At 37.6% G+C, this 20,529-nt stretch overlaps 1 protein-coding gene across 2 annotated transcripts in view; it reads left to right on the plus strand.

The window, feature by feature from the left end:
• Positions 1–20,529, plus strand: part of PUM3 (pumilio RNA binding family member 3) — a 43,543-nt gene that overhangs the window by 19,440 nt on the left and 3,574 nt on the right. For both annotated transcript variants that reach the window (XM_045840943.1, XM_045840942.1), the window contains 7 exons: positions 221–319; positions 1,108–1,161; positions 5,126–5,206; positions 13,292–13,434; positions 14,468–14,690; positions 15,750–15,837; positions 18,133–18,223. In XM_045840943.1, the coding sequence (XP_045696899.1) occupies positions 221–319; positions 1,108–1,161; positions 5,126–5,206; positions 13,292–13,434; positions 14,468–14,690; positions 15,750–15,837; positions 18,133–18,223 (779 nt within the window). The remainder of the gene's footprint in view (positions 1–220; positions 320–1,107; positions 1,162–5,125; positions 5,207–13,291; positions 13,435–14,467; positions 14,691–15,749; positions 15,838–18,132; positions 18,224–20,529) is intronic.

A 20,529-nucleotide genomic window follows, 5' to 3' on the forward strand; every position in this document is an offset into this window, starting at 1 on the left:
GCATTTTAATAGAAATTGCTTGCCAGCAATATTTTCCACTCTTGATGGAGAAAAATGTTCCTAGAAAGATGTATCTTTGTGCTTGTCTGCAAAGTGAAAAATTAAATTGTCTGCTACCTATGGTCTGTTTCATTGTCTGAGCTTAACTGCTTCCAGTAAACAGATTTTTTTAAAGGAAAAATTAAAAATAACCAAAGCCTTGGCCCCGTTTGTTCCCCAGGAAATGATCGAAGCCATCCGTGAAGCGGTGGTGTACCTGGCGCACACACACGACGGCGCCAGAGTGGCCATGCACTGCCTGTGGCATGGCACGCCCAAGGTGAGTGTGTCAGGGCGTGGCTTGTCTTAGACTTTCTGCTTCCTTCGGTCTTAACCCTGTTGTGTGTAAACAGCTTTATCTTTGCTAAGTTGTGTCTCAGGGCCTCACAGGAACTGGCCTTCTTTGGGCCTAGTGTTTCTTCTCTGCTGGAGTTTTCAATAAAGTATGAAAACCTTGAGTTGTCATTGTTTGGAAAGGGACCTGCCAAGCAAATAAATACAGTATTTCTGTTAGGCTCACATTTTCAGAAGTTTTGGTACCTATCAGGCTCTTTAATTCCTTATTTAATGATCCTAATTGGGGAGGGAAAGGAGGGGAAAGATAGTGAACAGTTACACATTTGCTCATATGGGTGTTAAATACTTTGTGGGAAAAGGTAAATGTTCATGTTAGTTACAGAGGTTTAACAACTGATTCTCATTTCTTTGATCGGTGTAATTCTGCCTTTAGAAGACAGTTGTACTTTGCTTTTTAAAGTTAGTGTAAATTTAATTTCTATTCAACAAATACGCATTGAATGCCATAGACTCTGTATATTTGAAGACTGTTCAGACACTGGAAGAGGACCTCTCAGTTCTCACTGTAAAAGGACGTGTAAGTCTAAGATTCTAAGAGCTCTGAAAGGGCTAATAGTACATTGCAGGTTTTTTTCTGTTCGGGCTGCATGTTCTGGAACTGTTTTAACTAATGAAAAGTATCCCATTTCAATGACAATTTAAAATTATATAAAATTTTTGCCTGTGAATACAATCTATAATTAAAAGTTGAGACAATTTTTCTTTTTTAAGGACAGGAAAGTGATTGTGAAAACAATGAAGACTTATGTTGAAAAAGTTGCTAACGTAAGTATAAAAAAACAGCATATTTAAAAAATTATTTTTAATAAAATGAAATCATGTCCATTATAGAAAATTTGAAAAATTCAATTATTAAGAAATTTAATCATTGTTTTATTATAGTCTTTTTCTATGCATATGGATGCATTTTTATATATTTACACAAAATAAGATTTCTCGTTTATTCATTTAACATTGTATAGTGACAAAAGTTTCCATTTTTTATTAGATATTTTTAAAGACCTGATATTTACAACCTTATTTAAATAAATTTGTTAATCATTATTATTAAACATAGAAATTACTGCTTAGAATAAATTCTAGTTTAGTTTTGTAGTTCTTTGGAATCCTTTGGAGATGCTATAACAGCTTTCCTGGTGAAATATGAGGATACACAGAGTTTTTTTTTGAGGCATTAAATGACCTCAAAAAATAGTATTTCCATGTATTTAAATAAATACTAAATAGTTTTCCATAGTATTTCTATGATGCAGAGTAGGGCAAAAATAGGTTACAGCTGTTTGTATGGAAAATAATATAATCAGGAATAATAATGCAAGAATAAACTTTCAGATACACCTGCAAACCTATTTTTGCCCCACCCTGTATGTGTGGTAGCAAATAATATAAAAAATTTTTTAGTTATTTTTTATATTTTATAGTTTCTCATTTACTGATGAACTAAAATTATTGATATCAACAACTTTTCCTATAAAAATCTAATGAGAACTACTAATCTGGTAAGTACTTCATATAGTAAATGCTAATTCAAACACATGCTGCTGTGTGACCGTATACATACAAGGTCTGTCCAGAAAGTATCCAGCCATGCCATACAAAAAATAGAGACATTTGTTGAAGAAGATACAAGAAACATTGTACGTAGGACAGTGATGCCTCAGTTCCCTTCAAAGTAGGCACTTCGGGACCTCACATAGTTCTCCAAGTTGCCATCAGCTGCCCCAATCATATTTTCCTGGATCTCGTCAACAGTCAGATCTCTCCCCTTTCAATGGTGATTTTAGTTTTGGGAAAAGGCAGAATTTTTAGAGCACCAAATCTGGGCTGTAGTGGGGCTGAGTCACCAGGGTGACTTGATGTTTTGCCAAAAATCTCTGCATGAGATGTGATGCATGAGTGCGCTCTTGAGGAAGCTGCCCATTACCAGGTGCCTGTAGTTGCAGCCTTCTGAATCATCTGAATGGTTTCCGTAGAGGAATGTTTAAGCTTAATGCAAAATTTGGTACAGATTCATATTCTACCTGCTCAGTCGTTTTGAATGGGACAGCCACACAGTACACATGCTCACTCCAATGATGTCTACCGTCCCCACTGACTAGTACAGTGAAGTCATTGTTCATGCATGCTCATTCCAGTCCACTCTCCTTGGCTGCCAGGTTGCATTGATATCATGCAAACTGTTCTCGTTATATTAACAATGGCTGGACTTTTTCCATACAGACCTCCTACATACTGTCTTGTGTAGGGTTGGAGACTAGGAAGAGAATGTAAAGCCACTTAAAAGGCAGCTAACTTTTCTGTAACAAGATGAAGTAAGATTCTCTAGTGAGTTGTTTCCAGGGTATGAGAATATTTTATGGTTTATTATTCATTATTAATTATTTTTGTATAATTTAATTTGAATATTTTAAATTAGAAATGTGTAAAAATAGGGTGTTAGAAAATTATAAAATGTTTAAGAGTAAAAGACATTTTTAAGTAATAATATCAGGTTTTAATTTTATAGTTATAACAATATTTTTTTTGAAGAAACTAATCTCTGCAAAGCATTGTGATAGTAACAAGAAATTAACAATGCAATATATTTTTATTTCAGGGAGTTGCTTCCAAAAGGGGAAGATAATTTAATACAACCCATAGATTTGATTTATGGTTTATTTAGGAGTGTTTAATTTCCAAATATTGGGTGTTTCTTGACATGATTTTGTTATTGCAGTCCTTTTCAATTTATGAGGACTTATTTTATGGCCTAATGTGATCTGTCTTAGTACCCTGTAAAGAACGTGTTTCGTGGAGTTATATAGTGTAGTACTCTGTAAACGTCAGTTAGATTAAGGTGGTTGATAATGTTCAAATCATCAAAGTCTTCAAATCATCAAAGTGGTTTATATATCACTGCTTAGTTATATCTGTTGCTGAGAGAAGCCTGTTAAAATCTCTAACTGTAATTGCAGAATTGTCTGTTTCTCATTTAAATTCTGTTCTGAATACTCTTGTATTCATCGGCAGAGGTTTTGTCCTCGGCGTGTTTCTGTGTGTAGGCCTGAAGAAATCGGAAACCGGGGCTTGTGTACTGTGTGCACATTGTTCTCCACTGTGTTTCCTGCACCTAATTTACCTCAGGCGCCGTTTTATTTCCATTTGTGTATGTCTGTGTACCTCGCTTTTTTCGTGGCTTCATAATATTTTTATACAGCTGATATAATTCACTTAACAGTCCCCACTATTGGACACTTGGGTAGCTTCTGGTTTTTGCTACTTCAAATCATATTCCAGCGCATGACCTTTGCGCACGCGCAGGAGCGTGTCTAGAAGATGCATCCAGGACTGTAACTGCTGATCAGAAGGTGCATGCATTTTGTGTTTTAGATGTCGGTTGCCCTTCAAAAAAGTTGAACTACTTTACATTCTCACCAATGACCTAAAAGTGTCTGTGTTTTTCCATACCTTTGCTAAATTAGTATATTATCAAGGGTTCTCACTTCTGCCCATACAATAGGTGGAAATGGTATTTTATTGTTTTAATTATTGCCCTTATGAGCATTATTTCATGTGGTTGAAGCCAATTGTACTTCTCTTTTTCTGTAAACTGACTCTTCATGTTCTTGGCCCATTTTTAGTAGATTGTTGGTCTTTATACAGCAAAGATGTTAGACCTTTGTTATTTTTCTCTAGTTTGTTTCTAACTGAAATGTTATTACTTGCCATATTCATTAGACGTGGCTCTGAGTGAGGGTTATCAAAATTCAAATCCCCATCAAAGTAAAAAAAAAGGTTCATATTACCTAGGTTACAAAAAGAATATGCCATAAACTCTGAAAGCACTTGTTCTTTTTTCTTTTTACATAAGGTAGTTCTTTAACTCTGGAACAATATTGCCATCACAGAGTAGTTGTATCATATCAAGTGCTGACCTGACCATTGGGAAAGTCACAGTGTATGTTCGTATGACATCTTGCTGTTATACTTTTTAATAGCAATTATTTTTATTTATTCCCATTCAGTGTGTAAGTATATTCTTCTAGTGTATTTTCAGAATTTCTCTTCTAATTATATAGGATTATTTTAAAGAAATGGACAATATACCAAAGAAAATATAAAATCATTTTTATGCTTTAACTCAGAGAGGTGACTTATAATATTCTTCAAGGATTTTCTGTATACATGTATTATGTATATTTTGTATATGTATAATTTTATCTGAGTTTATGTTTTACATGATCGGATTTCTATATAGTAGTTTTATATTCTTGTTTCTTTTTTTGTTTTTGTTTTTTTATTTCAATTGTTGTTCAAGTAGTTTTCTGTGTTTTACTCCCACCCCAGTCCACCACCCCAGTCCTCCCCACCTCCCTCCCATTTCCCTCCCCCTTGTTTTTTTTCTTTTTTTTAACCTATTGAATTTTTTTAATTTGATTTTTTTAGTAGCTATTCCTTAGCAGAGATACCTGTTTTGGAAAGGTATTATATCCTTATTAGTTAAAAAGAAATGAGTCTGGGCTATTTGAAATTGAAGAATGTGTTTTTCTGTTTGTGTTTCTTTTTTTCTTTAATCAACCTAGAATATAATTTACTAGGTCCTGATAAGAATTCCTTTGAATGGTTTTTATCCCTCTTTCTTCTCTTGGGCAGGTTGTCAGATTGGTAACCTTTATACAGTGGCTCCACGGGTGGAATTAAAGGGAGAAATGATGCATTTCTTTAACTTTCCTGGCTTTGATTCTTACAGGGCCAGTACTCCCATTTGGTTTTATTGGCGGCATTTGATTGTATTGATGATACTAAGCTTGTGAAGCAGATAATCATATCAGTAAGTAATTCTTATGGTCTTGAATTTAAGTTAAATTGATACATCATTTGTGGGTTTCTAAGTGTTATTTCACACATATATGTCAGTACTTTGAATTACGCACTTTAACAGTATTTTGTTATTTATTAGTTTACTCAGTTAAGTCTGTTTCAGGGAAATGCTTTATTCCTGTATAAGCCATAATCTTATAACTTGGTATTAATAATTAATACTGTTTAAAATATGTAAAGGGATAGTTAAATTAGGATAAATTAGACCATATGACATACTAAATGAAAAATTAGCAAATACTAGCTTCCTTTTTACATTTCAGCAATTCCTTTTAGCCTTGTGCAATGACCATAAAGTGGTAATAATTGAATGTAACTTATTTAACCCTAAATTTGTTTTCAGAAAAAGTGAGCTGTCCTCTTGACAACTCCAAAGTAAAAACTGCATTCTGAAATAGTTCCCTTCGTTCCACAACGATTGACTTCTGAATCTATAGTTTTCTCTTCTCTCCCTTTAGCTCTAGTGTACAGGTAGCGCGGGGTATGTAATAGAGGTTGCAGGGGCAGGGCTGAGAAATTGCAACATTGGCTGCAGTGACAAAACTTGGAAACATTTTGAAAACCACATAATCTGTATTGTCTGAAAACTACACAAGCATTTCTGTTTGATACACATGGATGGGGCCCTTGGGGAAATCTTAGTGACAAGAGCTATAATGCTTTTACACCATCTGCAGGGGCAAGCAGATGTTCAGAAAGACTTTACCTGTTGACATGTGGTGGTGCTGTGTCCTCTCTATTTACCCTGTCTGGACCAGTAGAGCTGAGTTGCGGGAGAAAAAAATGTATTGGCTGATGGAGGGGAAGGAGATTTTTCTTAGATGCCAACTGTAGGTCTCAGTGTGTGTGAATTTCTCATGCCCTTGCTGTCATTTTCCAGCTTTCCCTCGACTATTTTAGGATTGTGATGACTTTTTGGGGGATAAGATTGTGGGAAGAAAAAATCTGGCAAGACTTTCTTGTCATAAACTGAGTATTTTGACATGTTCCTTGTGACTTTATTACCCTTTGACTCCAATCAATAATGATTGTTTTTCACTCTGGTGACACTGGTGTCAAGCCATAGATTTGCTAATGAATAAAGTTGTTTCATGGAAATGGAAACAGGCTGGGCTTTTCAAAGTTTGCTTTTGTTTAATATTTTCAAGACAACTAAAATTTGCATAACTGTTCCAAATAGATTTCAAAAGAAACCATACTTCTTTGGGATTTGCCATAATTTATTTGTCTGCTAGTGTTTTTCTAAAGATTTATCCCACTTAAACTTGTTGAAACAATTTTAATTTCTCGTGCTTATCGGTTTCACTCCCACCACTGCTTAACCCACATTCCTAATGACTTTCTCATACTTAGGGCAGCTTTCCGAGCAGGGCCCGGTTTACTGATCTCTTGCCTCTAAATGACAAATGCTCAACAGGTTCTGTGTATCATTAAACTCTGTAGCCAGTGATAGAATTCTGGAATGCTAATTGCCCTTGCATTTTTCCCAGCCCCTCCCAGAAAATCTGTTGCAGTATGCAGTTCGTATTTTAAAAATTCCCAAGAAAGCTTAGTGTTGCTAAGAATTCTCTTCAGGGTAACCAGACTTCCCAAAATACCAGGTTGAAATCACAACCTGCCTGGTCAGCTGAGCCTTCACCTTTCAGAATGGATACACAGTCCTTTCCTCTACTTTACTTTCCAAAATAAACATGTTTATAAAATTTAATCCATTTTACCCTGAAATTGTTGGTATAATACATCTGCTTTGAAATGTATATCTGCTGTTTGGGAGTGACTAAAGATTGATGCATACTTTAAAAATATATTGTCTTTAAAATGTAAGGAAAAATATAAAAATAGTACAGTAGATAGCCAGCTTCCTACTGTCTGAAAAATAATTCAAACTTGGACAGATATAGTTAAAGCTGAAGCCCTTTGTGTACCTGGCATGTCCAGCCCCACCCATACCCCTGGTGATGAATTTTGTATTTGTTATTCACATGCATTTCCTTATCCTTTTGCTATACATGGAGGTATATGATGCTATTTTTCATGTTTACAAATTATGTGTAAATGATATCTTGTATTCATGCAACTTGATTTCTTTTTGGCATTATTTTTGTGAAATTCATCACCAGGGGTTGGCAAGCCCTTTTTTAAAAAGGACCAGATAGTATTTTAGGCTTTGTGGACTCTATATGATCTTTGTTTCCTTGTCTCGGTTTGTTTTTTCCCTATTCTTGAACAACCCTTTAAAGTGTAAAGACCATTCTCACCTTGTGGGGTGTACAGACACAGGCTGCAGGTTGACCCATGAGCCTTCGTTTGCCACTCCTGTTCTAAATTATTTATTTTTCAACGCCAAATAGTGTTTTACTGTGAGTATGCTGCAGTGTATTTTTCCATTTTGTATTGATGGACATTTAGCTTGTTTATAATTTTAAAAACATTTAAAACTTTGTTTTTCTATTCCAAATAATTCTGTGAGCATTCTTGTTTGTCTCCTTGTTTCTCTGAAGCATTTACTTAGCAAAATCATTGGGTTGCCAAAATATGCTGGGCATATGTTTGTATAGAGTCACATGTCCGCCCCACCCAGCCACTACAAAACCTGTTGCATTATGCAGTGCTTTTAAAAATAGTGAAGAAAGCTTACGGTTGCTAAGCATTCTGTTCAGAGTAACTGGAGTTCCTGAAACGTCAGGGTGAAATCATGAGCCCACTGAACACTTCTTTTCTCTTTTGAGACCGGGCTCCAGTTTAATCTCTAGACAGTATTCTCTGATCTCCCAGCCATGCCTGGTCTCCCCATTCTCTCAATGCCTGTAGTTTATCTCTGCCATCTTTTCATTTAACAGTGATCGTGATCTGACCAAGGCTCACAAATTCGGAAACATTAATTGACCAGACAGATAAGTAAGGCAGGCCAGGTGTAGGGAGTGGACCATGGGGAAAGGAGAGAGCGCGTCTCCTGCCCAGGGTGGTAGCCCTCGGCATCTGGGAATGTGAGCTCCATGGTGATAGACCTCTCGATTTTTTTACCTTTCCATTGTGGTAAAATACACGTAACATAAAATTTACCGTCTTAACCATTTTTATCTATAGTTTAGTATTCAGTATATTCACATATACTTAACACTCTCCAGAAATTTTTTATCTTGCAAAACCAAATTTATGTTCATTAAACTACATATTCCAGTTCTTTTCAGTGCAGCAAAAAGGTGGACTTTAGATTTTTTTTAATTATATTTTTAAAATTAAACCCTCAGGAGGCTGCAATCACTGCCTAGTGAGCTAACCTCCTTCTATACTTCTGTTATTATGCAGTATTTACATTTCTTATTTACTGCTTTTTTTGGACTATAAGATGCATCCACCCCTCCCCCCCCCCCATTTGGGAGGAATAATGGTTGTTAATGCTGCTGTTGAGTTCTGTTTACGTTTACATTGGTGAAATTTTATGTTATTTATGTTATTAAATATTTTACCACATATTTTGCTTCAAATTTTTTTTTCACATTTTCCTCTTATGGTCTGGAAAATACGGGTAAGTTTTTCTTGCCCCTTACACTAGATCTAGCTTTTTTAGCTTCAGGCTAGTATGTATTTTTTTTCTTTTGTCCCCACACACAACCTGCCATAACAGTGTATGTACCACTGGCTCAGTTCTCAGTAATGTGTGTTGCTTTTGGCATTTCTTTTCTCTGCTGAAAATGCACTTGTACTCTAACTCTACGTTCAGAGTGCACCCCTTCATTTTGACCTTTGCCTTCCCTTTTATAAGAGGTTTGGCAAAATGAGTATCAAAGACTCTGATAAGGGTCCAACTCAAGGAGGTCAGACTGGCCAGACGTGTCTTAAGAAGGGAAGTCTTGTTCTTTTGTTCTTCTGGCACTTTCTGTTCACGTGCCGGCTTTAGAGCAAAGCATACGAAAAAGAAATTATAGCAAAAGGGCCTGGTGATTTTTCTCTAGGTTAATTCTTATAAGTGGAAAGCTAAGGTGGAAACCTGTAAAATTGAGCTTTTGTTGTTGAGAATGCCAAACTCATGACTCTACCAGCTGTATTTAGTCCCCGTAAAGATGCTGTATTGAGAGGTGTGTTTGAATAGGAAAATAAAAGTAATTACTTCACAGCAGATTTCAGTTTGCAGTGTGAATTTTCTGATTTGCCCCTGGTCATGGCCCACAAGTCAGGCGGGTGTATCGTTTCCTTTTGTAGAGAATGGAACTGATGTGAAGAGTGGGTAGAAGATTTGCCAAAGATGACAGTACTTGAGCTTGAAGACTGAATTCAGCAAAAAATCAACTATACCAATAGTTAATTGGTGCTTTTACCTATTTCTGCATGTTTCTATACTCATTAGTGTTCTCCTCTGTAGGAATGTCTGTCCTCTTTGTGTGTAACCAGGTTAAAGAGAAATGAATTAGTACTCGCATATTACAGCCCTCATACTGTTTCCTTTTAGATACCTGTTTTTTAATGATAGGGAAGCTGGAATAAGGGTGACATGGGGAAAATTAAGTGATATTACACACTCAAACAAATGTAACTTTAGATTCTCAGTTCCTTAATTACAAACTGAAAGGCAGTCAAGTTCAATGAATTTGGGCACTAATCATTTAGTAGTTATTTGTACATGGAATTAAGCTTCTCATGTGAAGGTGAAACCTTTCCTGCCCAAGTCATATGTGGACTGTCGCGGTCCTTCAGCGTGGAACCCACAGAAAAAGTGTGTGCATTGAGGACTATGGTGCTGGCTGCATGCTGCCCCTTTTCCTCCTTACAGCAAGAAAAAAAGAGTTAAACATAAGTAGCCTTTTGTATTTCTTCACTGAATATTGCCTCTGTTTTGAGTTTTGTTGTTATTTTTAATTTTACTTATTTTTTTATTACTGATTTGAGAGAGAGAGAGAGAGAAACATCGACTTGTTATTCCACTTATTTATGCATTCATTGGTTGATTCTCGTATGTGCCCTGACCAGAGATTGAACCCACAACCTTGGCGTATTGGAATGATGCTCTAACCAACTGAATGATCAGGGCCTGTTTATCTATTTTTTAAAGCAACTGTTTTAAAGGTATTACAGCGAAGAGTGGTATTTTAATGACAGCAAAGTTGTGGGTGGTGGTTTTTTTTCAATTATACAGAAATTGCCCTAAGCTATGTACTTTTACTGTCTTCTTTCCACAAATTAAAGCATCTGTCTTCCTTTACAAGTTGGTTGAAGCTTAAAGAGGAAAAACTGTAATAAAGGTAGCCCATATATGGGGCACCGAATGCTTCATTATCAAGTATGCATTTGTTGAGTCCACTTCGGGGCATGTTTTTTTTTTTGAAATTACAGAAGAGCTTACTCTTCTGTGATATGTCCATTTTTGTTTTATCTTGTGCCTTTTACTGAAATTTTGTTTTTCTTGGATGATTAAAATTTATATCCATTTTGAGGTGGTTAGATTTATTGAACTTATTCTCTGGAAACCTTTATGTTGTATGGGGAAATCTTATGCATGACCTTAAACTTCTTCAAAAGTAGAAGAGCACAGTGGAGTTTAGAGTCATGGAAAGAAGGGTTCATGTCTTGGATGAGTGACCTTTATTTATCTATTTTAAGTCATTTTCCTTGGGCTTCTTACCTGTAAAACGAGAGTCCGCTATGGTACCCTCGTCGTCATGATGTGGAGTATTTAAGATGATGGACATACAGTTCTCAGCATAGGGTCTGGTTCCTAGTAAGCACTTAAGTGTTAGCTGTTATTGTTAATTACAGGAAGCACAATATATTTTTGTGCAGAAAAGTAGGGAAGTTTGGAATTAGGGAATTTTAAAAAGAGAAATGGGTCTGGAATCTGGAGCTGTGTCATCAGCTTTGGGGCCATGAATTTCGCTATAGCATGATCCCGTGGTTGATGACTGACTTAATTTTCTTTTTTTATTATTTTATTTTTTCACTAAATTTATTGTGGTGACATTGGTTAATATAATTATATTCGTTTCAAGTATGCCTTTCTATAATACATCATCTGCATATTGTATTGTGTGCTCACTACCCATAGTCAGATCTCCTCTCGTCACCCTGTGTTTGACCCTTTCTACCTTTTACTGCTCTCCACCCCTTTCTCTCTGGTAACCACCACACTGTTGTCTGTGTGTGTCTATGAGTTTTTGCTTGTTTGTTTGTTTGTCTTATTTATTCATTTGTTGCTTTTTTAAAAATATACCATGTATGAGTAAAATTGTATGGTTCTTGACTTTTTCCATCTGACTTACTTTGCTGGCATGATATTCTCAAGCACCATCCATATGGTTGCAAGTGGCAGTATTTCATCTTATGACTGAGGAGTACTCCATTGTGTATATGCACCACACTTTCTCGGTCCAGTCATCTACTGTGTCCTTATCTTGGCCACCATGAATAATGCTGCAGTGAACATAGTGGTGCATATATCTTTACAAATAAATGTTTTCAGGGAATAAAAATTTTACAGGGATGTACCCAGAAGAGGGATTGCTGGGTCATATGGTAACTCTGTTAATTTTTTGAGGAACCTCCATACTGTTTTCCATGGTGGCTGTTCCAGTGTACATTCCCACCAGTGGTGTATGAGGGTCCCTTTTTCTCTACAGCCTCTCTAACACTTGTTATTACTTGTCTTGTTGATAACAGCCATTCTAACAGGTATGAGGTAGTATCGCATTATAGTTTTGATTTGCCTTTCCCTTTTTCATATCTGTTGGTCAGTTTTATGACTTCTTGGGAGAGATGATGACTTAATATTTAGCTTGGCTCCTTGCACTAAAATTACTAATCTCTTGTAATAGTCACTTAAGAGAATAGCAGATCTGAGTATATCATCTCATGGAGAATTCCTTTCCTTAATAGAGATTGTCTGTTGTCTTTGAAAGATACTAGAGTTGGAATCAGGGATCAGCACTAGTCCGAGTCCTGCCACTGACACTCTGTGTTCTCTGGCAAAGTCACCTCTCCTCTGTCTCAGTTCCTCGTCTGTAGGCCTGGGCAATGGCACTGAATTCTTTCTATGGCCCCAGCCAGTTCTGAAGAATCTCTGGTGCTCAAACATAGCTTTGAGTATCTATTAGGTTTGTTGCTTGAAGTAGGAATGTTAGAGGGGGGAATAACTGATGATCTTTCTGTTGTGTATTTCCTGTTAAGATTAAAGGAGAAAAAGAACTCGTGGACATGAACTACAGTGTGGTGATTGCAGGGACATGAGGGTAGGGAGAGTATGGAGGGATAAATGGTAATGGAATAAAAATACAATAAAAATGAACAATTAAAAAGAGTAAAGGAATTTTTCAACAGTGAATTTTCTATGGAAACATTAGCAAATTTACACAGGAGCTTAGTTGGGGTAGGGATGTTGGCTTTGTTCCTTAAATTCACGCAACTAAAAATGGAGGTTACTGGTCTTGGTTAAGTTGATTGAAATTGTCTGCAGATATCTTTAACTGCTTCGTGGAATCTTTCTACATTCGTTTTCCTTCTCCCTCTTTTTGTTTTCAGTGGAATACTTAAATAGCCTTCATTTGCCATGAATAAGCAACCTAACTTTAAAAGCCTTTAGCCACCTGTTATGTTTAACAGAGTTTCTTTATCTCCCTTCACATACACCTCAATGGGGAAATTCTAATAAGAATGTTCTTCATCGATGCTGATGCTACATTTAGGTGCAGCTGCAAATTAACTGATCTGTGCTCAGTGACCCTAGCAAGCCATGTCCCTAGTAATGTGGCCTATGAAATATTGTTTATATAGTGAATAATGGTAACTGCTTTAAATATTTTTAAAGTCTCTTTGAGCTTTGTCAGTTATATAAATGGATTTTTCAGTTATGCTAGTCATAGTAGAGAATCTGTTGTGTTCTGAATGTAAATCTCTTTGTCCTTTAATGAGACGATTACATAAGTCGCTCCACATTTTCCATTAACTATGTTGGGTAAAATAGTTAAGTATGTATCCTTCTTTGCCATTCAGACTGCAAGTATCCTTTAAGCATACACATTCATTTTATGTTTCTGTAATTTTACAGGAAATTATTAGTTCCTTGCATAATATAGTAAACGACAAATATGGAAGGAAGGTCTTGCTGTACCTACTAAGTCCCAGAGATCCTGCACATATAGTGAGAGAAATCATTGAGGTTCTGCAGAAGGGAGATGGAAATGCACACAGGTACGAACAAGTAGAACAGCATGTGCCCTTTATCCCTTGATTTGTTAACTTTCAGTAGTTTGTGCTTCCAGAATCTACTCACACATGCACACCCATTCTCATGCCCCTCCCCTCTCTAAAACTCAATAAGGGAATTCCATTTTTAAACCTGTAGTTGTTTTTATCTCGAAAAGAATACCTGTGACCACCTTGCACATAGTAGGCACTTAGGTGTATGATTTGTTTTGGGTTTGCTTTATTTTTAGAGCTACTGGTACTACATAATTAAGTACTCTAGAGAGTAGAGTCCATAAAACAGTTGTAGTGCAGGAGCCCCAAGCCAGGGAGCTGCTTAAGTGTTCATGATATTCCTAAAAAAAACCACCTGGTGGACTAGCCGATGGGGACATGCCATTTATTACTCACATTGCAGGGGAGGGCACCAACCGTGGTGGGTGGGCGTGAGAGAGACTGTGCCTCCTCCAGTCTGAGGTTCATTATGAGGGGGCCCGGACAGAGGAGGCACATGTCCTGCCTGTGACTCTAAACTACACGACTTCAATGTGTATGTGCAGCAAGAAGCAGTCATAGGACAAGAAGCCACTCTCAAAAGGAGATAAGGAGGGAGTTACACTCCATTCCCAAAACAACACACATTGCTTCTGGCTGGTGGCCCTGAGACCAGCTCTCAGTCATGGGAGGGGGTTCGGGCCATATCCTTTTGACCCCACAATAGTGAAAACATATGCTGTCTTGTAAGATATTTTGTTGTTGCTTGGCTTTGGATTGGTTTGGGGTTTTTTATTACATAACGAAAGCTTCACTTACTGAGTGCTTGTTCTGTGCCAGGCACTAGTCACATCTTGGGGACACAAATATGAAAGACATCCCACCCTCAAATCATTTATGTACATGCGTAACAAAGATATATAGGCTATTACAGTAGCACGCGACACGGACTATTATAAGCCCTTACAGGTTTTTTGAAAATATAGTCACCATATTTCCCTTGCCATCTATCTTACCTTAATACTCATTCAACCTATTCCAACAGTAAGAAAGATCCAGAGATCCGACGCCGAGAACTCCTAGAATCCATCTCTCCAGCCTTGTTAAGCTACTTGCAAGGTCATGCCCGAGAAGTGGTGCTAGATAAGTCTGCGTGTGTGTTGGTGTGTGACATTCTGGGAGCTGCTGTTGGAGACGTTCAGCCTGCCATGAATGCCATCGCCAGCTTGGCAGCAGCAGAACTGCATCCTGGTGGCAAAGATGGAGAGGTAATGTGCTATCATAAGACAGGCAGGAAAGCTGCAGTGGCCACAGAAACTCCAGTCATTGAGAACATTGCCATAAAGAGGATTTCAGTGATAATTATCTTAACTCACCGCATACCAACAGTATATTTGAAAACTGAATTCAAAACACAGTGCTATTGCAAAAATGGCTTGCAGTGACTTTATGAGTAAAAATAAAATCCTCTTCATGTGTTTCTCTGTTGTCCATGATTGGCCCCAAGCTGTCTTTCTAGTATATTCTGTGCAATTCTGTTTTGAGTCTGCCATGGACTGTTGAACCTCTCTGTGTTTGTACACGCATCTTCCCACATCTCTGTGTCCCTTCGCTTTCCATGTAGAAAGCCTTCCTGGCAAACAGATGTGTATGGGGAGCCTACTATTTTCTGACCTACAAGATAAGGGAATAGAAATGGGCTATGGCCCCTAGAGAAGCTCTGGCCCCTGCCGTCATAAAGCCAGTTGCATTAGCAGCTTGGGAAGATGCATGCACAATGAAAGTTTCTTTTAAAGAAATTGTGCCCCTAGTCTTCACACTTGATAAGGAGAGATCCTAGGTACAATGGGAACAATGATATGGCCTTTAAAAAGGAGTAAGATTGAGCTAAAAAGACACTTTCTTGGCCTGCTTATCAAATCATACCCATATGTAGTCACATGTACTGAACTATTCAGCATTAGGTTTTAATGTTTCTGCTGTAGTGTTCTGTCCCACAGGTGTATTTGTACCTCAGAACTGCATATTGGCAATCTGAAACGTGGTGAGCATGACCTTACGATGGACATTGTAGTGGTGCTTTTGAACTGGAACTCGTGAGGCTGAGCCTGAACTCGTTCTTGGTGGCTGTGCTATCTTTGTTTTAGACTAGAATAGACCTTTGGTGTCTCCAGGTGTAAGGGTCATTCTAGATAAAGATCTCATAAGCCTTATGGAACTTTCAACTTGACTGAGCCCTTGTCTATGTGTGGTGATATAGAGTGGATTGTAGGCCAAGGCATGGGTGAAAACAGCTTGTAAATTAATGTGTTCTTGTCCCCTCACAGCTTCACATTGCAGAACATCCTGCAGGACATCTTGTTCTGAAGTGGCTAATAGAGCAAGATAAAAAGATGAAAGAAAATGGAAGAGAAGGTAGGTTGTTAAAGTTGACCCTTTGTTGTAGCCTATGTGAAATTTCAGTGATTCCTGACATCCCTGAACTTTATGTCAGCCATGCAAGTTCAGATTAGTTTGTTGAATGTTCAGAAATGTCTGTGAATAAGAAATGATTTAGTGGTTACAAGTATTACTTTAGTAAATGCTAGAAATTTGTGTCCTGGAATTCTTTAATTTGTTCTCTTTTCTACCCACCCCTCACTCTTACTCTTCTTTTTTTCTGCTACTTCAGAATTCTGACTGGGTTTGGCCATTTTTCTAAAACGCCATTCTATTTCTTGAGTACAATGAGAGCGGTATAGGGTGGGAGGCCCGTTTGTGAGTTTCATCACTCTGATTGAAGGGCGTGATGTGTTGGGGAAGGGATAGGTAGAAGAAAACTGTCATCAGAGAATTTTGAACTGGTGCCTATTTGACACTGAAATACATGTGACCAAAGGGCAAGCCAGTCCTTGGCGTTTATTGGTTTTTCATAAACTTCACAGCTGCTCTGTAGAAACTCAGCTCTCAGGAGAGGGGCAGCATCTTTTATGTGACTGAAAAGTTGCCTACCACTCCCCTCTCAGTCCTGTATTTGACCAGGCCTTATCTCCCTAAATTCAACTTCATCTGGTATTTCAGCCACAAAAGATATTTTCCGCCTCCTGAGTACTTTGGTTTACTATTATTGTATCTGGAAAAAAAAGTGACAGATTATGAATTTATGTCTTTGGGCAAGTTGCAGCTCTGATGGTGAGTAGGGCAGTCAGTGTAGCGGCTGAGCTGTTACTTCCCACTCTGCCTTTCAGTAGAGACTTGGAGCACTCTTTTACTACATTTTATGTAGAAGAGAAAGCTTATAATTTCTGAAGAAGAAAAACCAAGGTATTGAATTGTTTTTTATTACTAAAACATTGGTGTACATTTGGGCAGAGTTTATTTATATCAGAAAAGTTGTTTGCCTTGTGAAGTTCAGGAATTTTCTAGTGATTTTTCTTCCTCTTAATTAAAATGCACCAGTGGCCCTAAAACATGCCTGCTCGGGCCTGAGGTGTTTGTCATTTTCATGTAGCACCAAGTGAGTGTGGCTAGCTGTCTTGGTTGTCTGTTGCTGTATAACAAGTTACCTCAAAACAGTAGCTTTCAAAACAATAGTCATTTAGTCAGGGTTGGGTGGAGCTTGTTTCTTCCTGCTCAGAGTACTGCTCAGCTTGAGTTCAGAGTATCCACTTTTCACAATGACTGGCAATAGCTGAGGCCAACAGCCTCAGCTCCTCTCCTGAGGTTGCTGGGGCCTCCTTACAACATGGTGGGTTCAGTTTTAAGAGAAGAGGTAGGTGTGTGGTTCTTTCATGAGTTAGCCTCAGGATTATCTAGCATCACTTTTATCATACTCCCTTGGTTAAGTGAGTCATAAAGACCCACCAAGATGCAAAAGTAGAAGGCTTTGATTCCATTTCTAGATTGGGGGTTGGGGGCACTATTCTACAAGAGCACATAGGAGATATTGTGTTCACCTTTGAAAAACATAACTGTCTCTCTAGCTTATCTCGGTGTCCTCTCATATGCCATGAAAAACTATGTATAGACATATATGCCTCTTGGCTTTTAAAAGACTCCTTACATTTGAGTATGTTTCAGTGAATGATACATGCTACCTATCTAAGATGTGTGCTTTCAAGACAGGTCATCTCTATCTCTATTTGCACTAAATCCTGGCCTTCAGAATTTCTCCTTTATCCAAGAATTAGTTATACTTAGATGGCAGACTGAATAAGGTAACACACTATAACAAAAAGATGGATGGTATTTTTGATGGGTGAACATCTAATATTGTAGAGAGTGATTGCCAGGTGTAACCACCACTAGCCATGTCCATGGAACCTTCTGGGTGAGGATGTTCCGTGAGGGAAAACTTCATTTCGATCAGACCCAAGGTGCTGCTGTCAAATGTTTACTCCCTGAATTCCTTTCAAGTCAGGGTGGAATCATTCAGTAGTAAAAAGAAATGCAAACACGACCAAGTGAGTGGATTATGAGAATTCGTGGTTTCCCTTGAGTAATTACTGCTAAACATAGCTTAGGATTTGGATCAGATTGGAAAGAAACGGCTATACTAAAAATGCATTATATAAACCTGAACTGGAATTTTTACTGGTATGGGAGTTTGGGTGAGAATTCTTACTAGCTTTTTTATTAAAACATCCTCATGGATTTAAGAGCCTTAGAGAGGGAGATGGGGAGTTTAAATCTCAGCATATGAGGTTCACTAAGTTTCAGTATATTTTACAGGTTGTTTTGCAAAAACACTCATTGAGCATGTTAGTCTGAAGAACCTGAAGTCCTGGGCGAGTGTGAACCGAGGTGCCATTATTCTTTCCAGGTAGGTACGAAGTGCGTTTCTCTGTGCAGGGTCCCCATGCTGAATGCTCGTTCATTCGTTTCTCACATCTGTTTCTCTGCTCTAATGTTTGTTCCCTTTAGCCCAGTATTACTCTCAGTCACTCATTGTCTAGACAGATGTACCAAATATTAGAAAGCAAATGTAACTCTTTCAGTCAGTTCTTAGAGTTTTTTTTCATATGCCCTCTTTTGGATGTCAAGGATCACAAAATTGACATTGAAAGGAATCATTTGATTATCTTGCCACATTTATGGTTTTGACTAAAATGTATTTATATTATTTTTTTTCTACTTTTTAAAAATTATTCAAGTACAGTTGTCTCCATTTTTCCCCAACCCAGCCATTCCCACTTCCCACCCTTGATCCTTCCCCCCTTTGGTTTTGTCCACGTGTCTTTTACAGATATTCCTGAAAACTCTTCTCCCATTTCCCCCCAGTTATACTGTCCCACCTCCCCTCTGGTTACTGTCAGTTTGTTCTTGATTTCTATGTCTCTGGTTATATTTTGCTTGCTTGTTTGTTTTGTTGATTAGGTTCAACTTATAGGTGAGATCATATGGTATTTGTCTTTTACTACCTGGCTTATTTCCCTTAGCATAAGGCTCTCCAGTTCCATCCATGCTGTCATGAAGTGTAGGAGCTCCTTCTTTCTTCCTGCTGTGTAATATTCCATTGCATAAATGTACCACAGTTTATTGATCCACTCATTTACTAATGGGCACTTAGGTTGCTTCCAACTCTTGGCTGTTGTAAATTGTGCTGCTGTGAACATTGGTACATAGGCTCTTTTGAATTGGTGTTTCAGGGTTCTTAGGGTAAAATCCCAGCAATTCTATTGCTGGGTCAAAAGGCGGTTCCATTTTTAGTTTTCTGGGGGAAATTTCATACTGCTTTCCACAGTGGCTGCACCAGTCTGTATTCCCACCAATAGTGCACTAGGGTTCCCTTTTGTCCACATCTTTGCCAGCACTTGTTGTTTGTCGATTTGGTAGCCATTCTGACTGGTATGAAGTAGTATTTCACTGTAGTTTTAATTTGCATCTCTCTGATGGCTAGTGATGTTGAGCATCCTTTCATATGTCTCTGGGCCCTCTGTATGTCCTCCTTGGAGAAGTGTCTGTTTAAGTCCTTTGCCCATTTTTTAATTGGGTTGTTTGTCTTCATGGAGTGGTGTGAGTTCTTTATATGTTTTGGAGTATATTCCTTTTAATGAATAAGTCTTATCCCTATGAAAACTGTGACAGTTACTTTTTATTTTTTTAAAGATTTTATTTAGTTTTAGAAAGGAGAGGGAGAAAGAGAGGGAGAAAAGCAACAATATATGAGAAGTACATTGATCACTTGTGCCTCTTGCTCATCCCCAACTGGGGACCTGGCCCAAAACCCAGGCATGTGTGCTGACTGGGAATCAATTGGTGACCTTGTGGTTTTCAGGCCAGCGCTCAATCCACTGAGCTGCCCAAGTCAGGATGACAGTTATTTTTTTAAATTGTGACTGACTTTACATGTAATTTTCATTTATTGTTTTCAACTATTCTAAAAGGATTTGGGAACATTTGCTTCTGAAGTCTGCACATGAATCGTTTATTTCTAATTAAAATTGATAGGAAACTGATGACTTGTGAATTGAGGCATATACTTAACTTGCATATTGTTCTTTGGACAAAGTATGCTGAGTTTATAACTTACAGCTCATCAAAATTTCAGTGCCTTCTATTCCCAGGTGAAACTTTTTTTAAGAATATTTAAAAATAGGTTTGCGAGTTGCTTTGAAGCAGTCACTGTTAATCTTTTTCCTTGTTGTGTTACCGAGGTTTGGAGAACAGATACCAGTCCTAGTCTGAATTTCCCTCAGTGTTTCCCATACAAATGCCGTGCAGTTTAATTTGTATTGTTTGTAAATGTTGTGTTTCTTTAATATATAATTTGGTTTGGCACACATATACTTAGGAACATCACATTTCATATGAACGTTACTTTTTTTTTCCAGGAATATCAGTATCTCCAAACGTGGGTGATGCAGATTATTTTGTTCATTTCCCATTAAAATTAGTTAATTTTCCAGTTGATGTTTAACATCCAGAATCCATTAGCTGAAACATGAACTTTTTGATACAAATTTCTTGACTAGGCATTTGGAATGTTAGCACCTACTGACACATTCTTTCATTACACTTAATACTTAACTAAAAATTTCAGCAATGTCATAAAATTAATTCATAGAGATTGCTCATAAATCAGAGCTGCCCTTGGTGGACTTCAAACATAAGAAGGACACTGTGGGT

This window comes from Phyllostomus hastatus, unplaced genomic scaffold (assembly GCF_019186645.2).
Source record: "Phyllostomus hastatus isolate PE091 unplaced genomic scaffold, TTU_PhHast_1.1 phas_contig_34, whole genome shotgun sequence".
NCBI classification, from domain to species: Eukaryota; Metazoa; Chordata; class Mammalia; order Chiroptera; family Phyllostomidae; genus Phyllostomus; species Phyllostomus hastatus.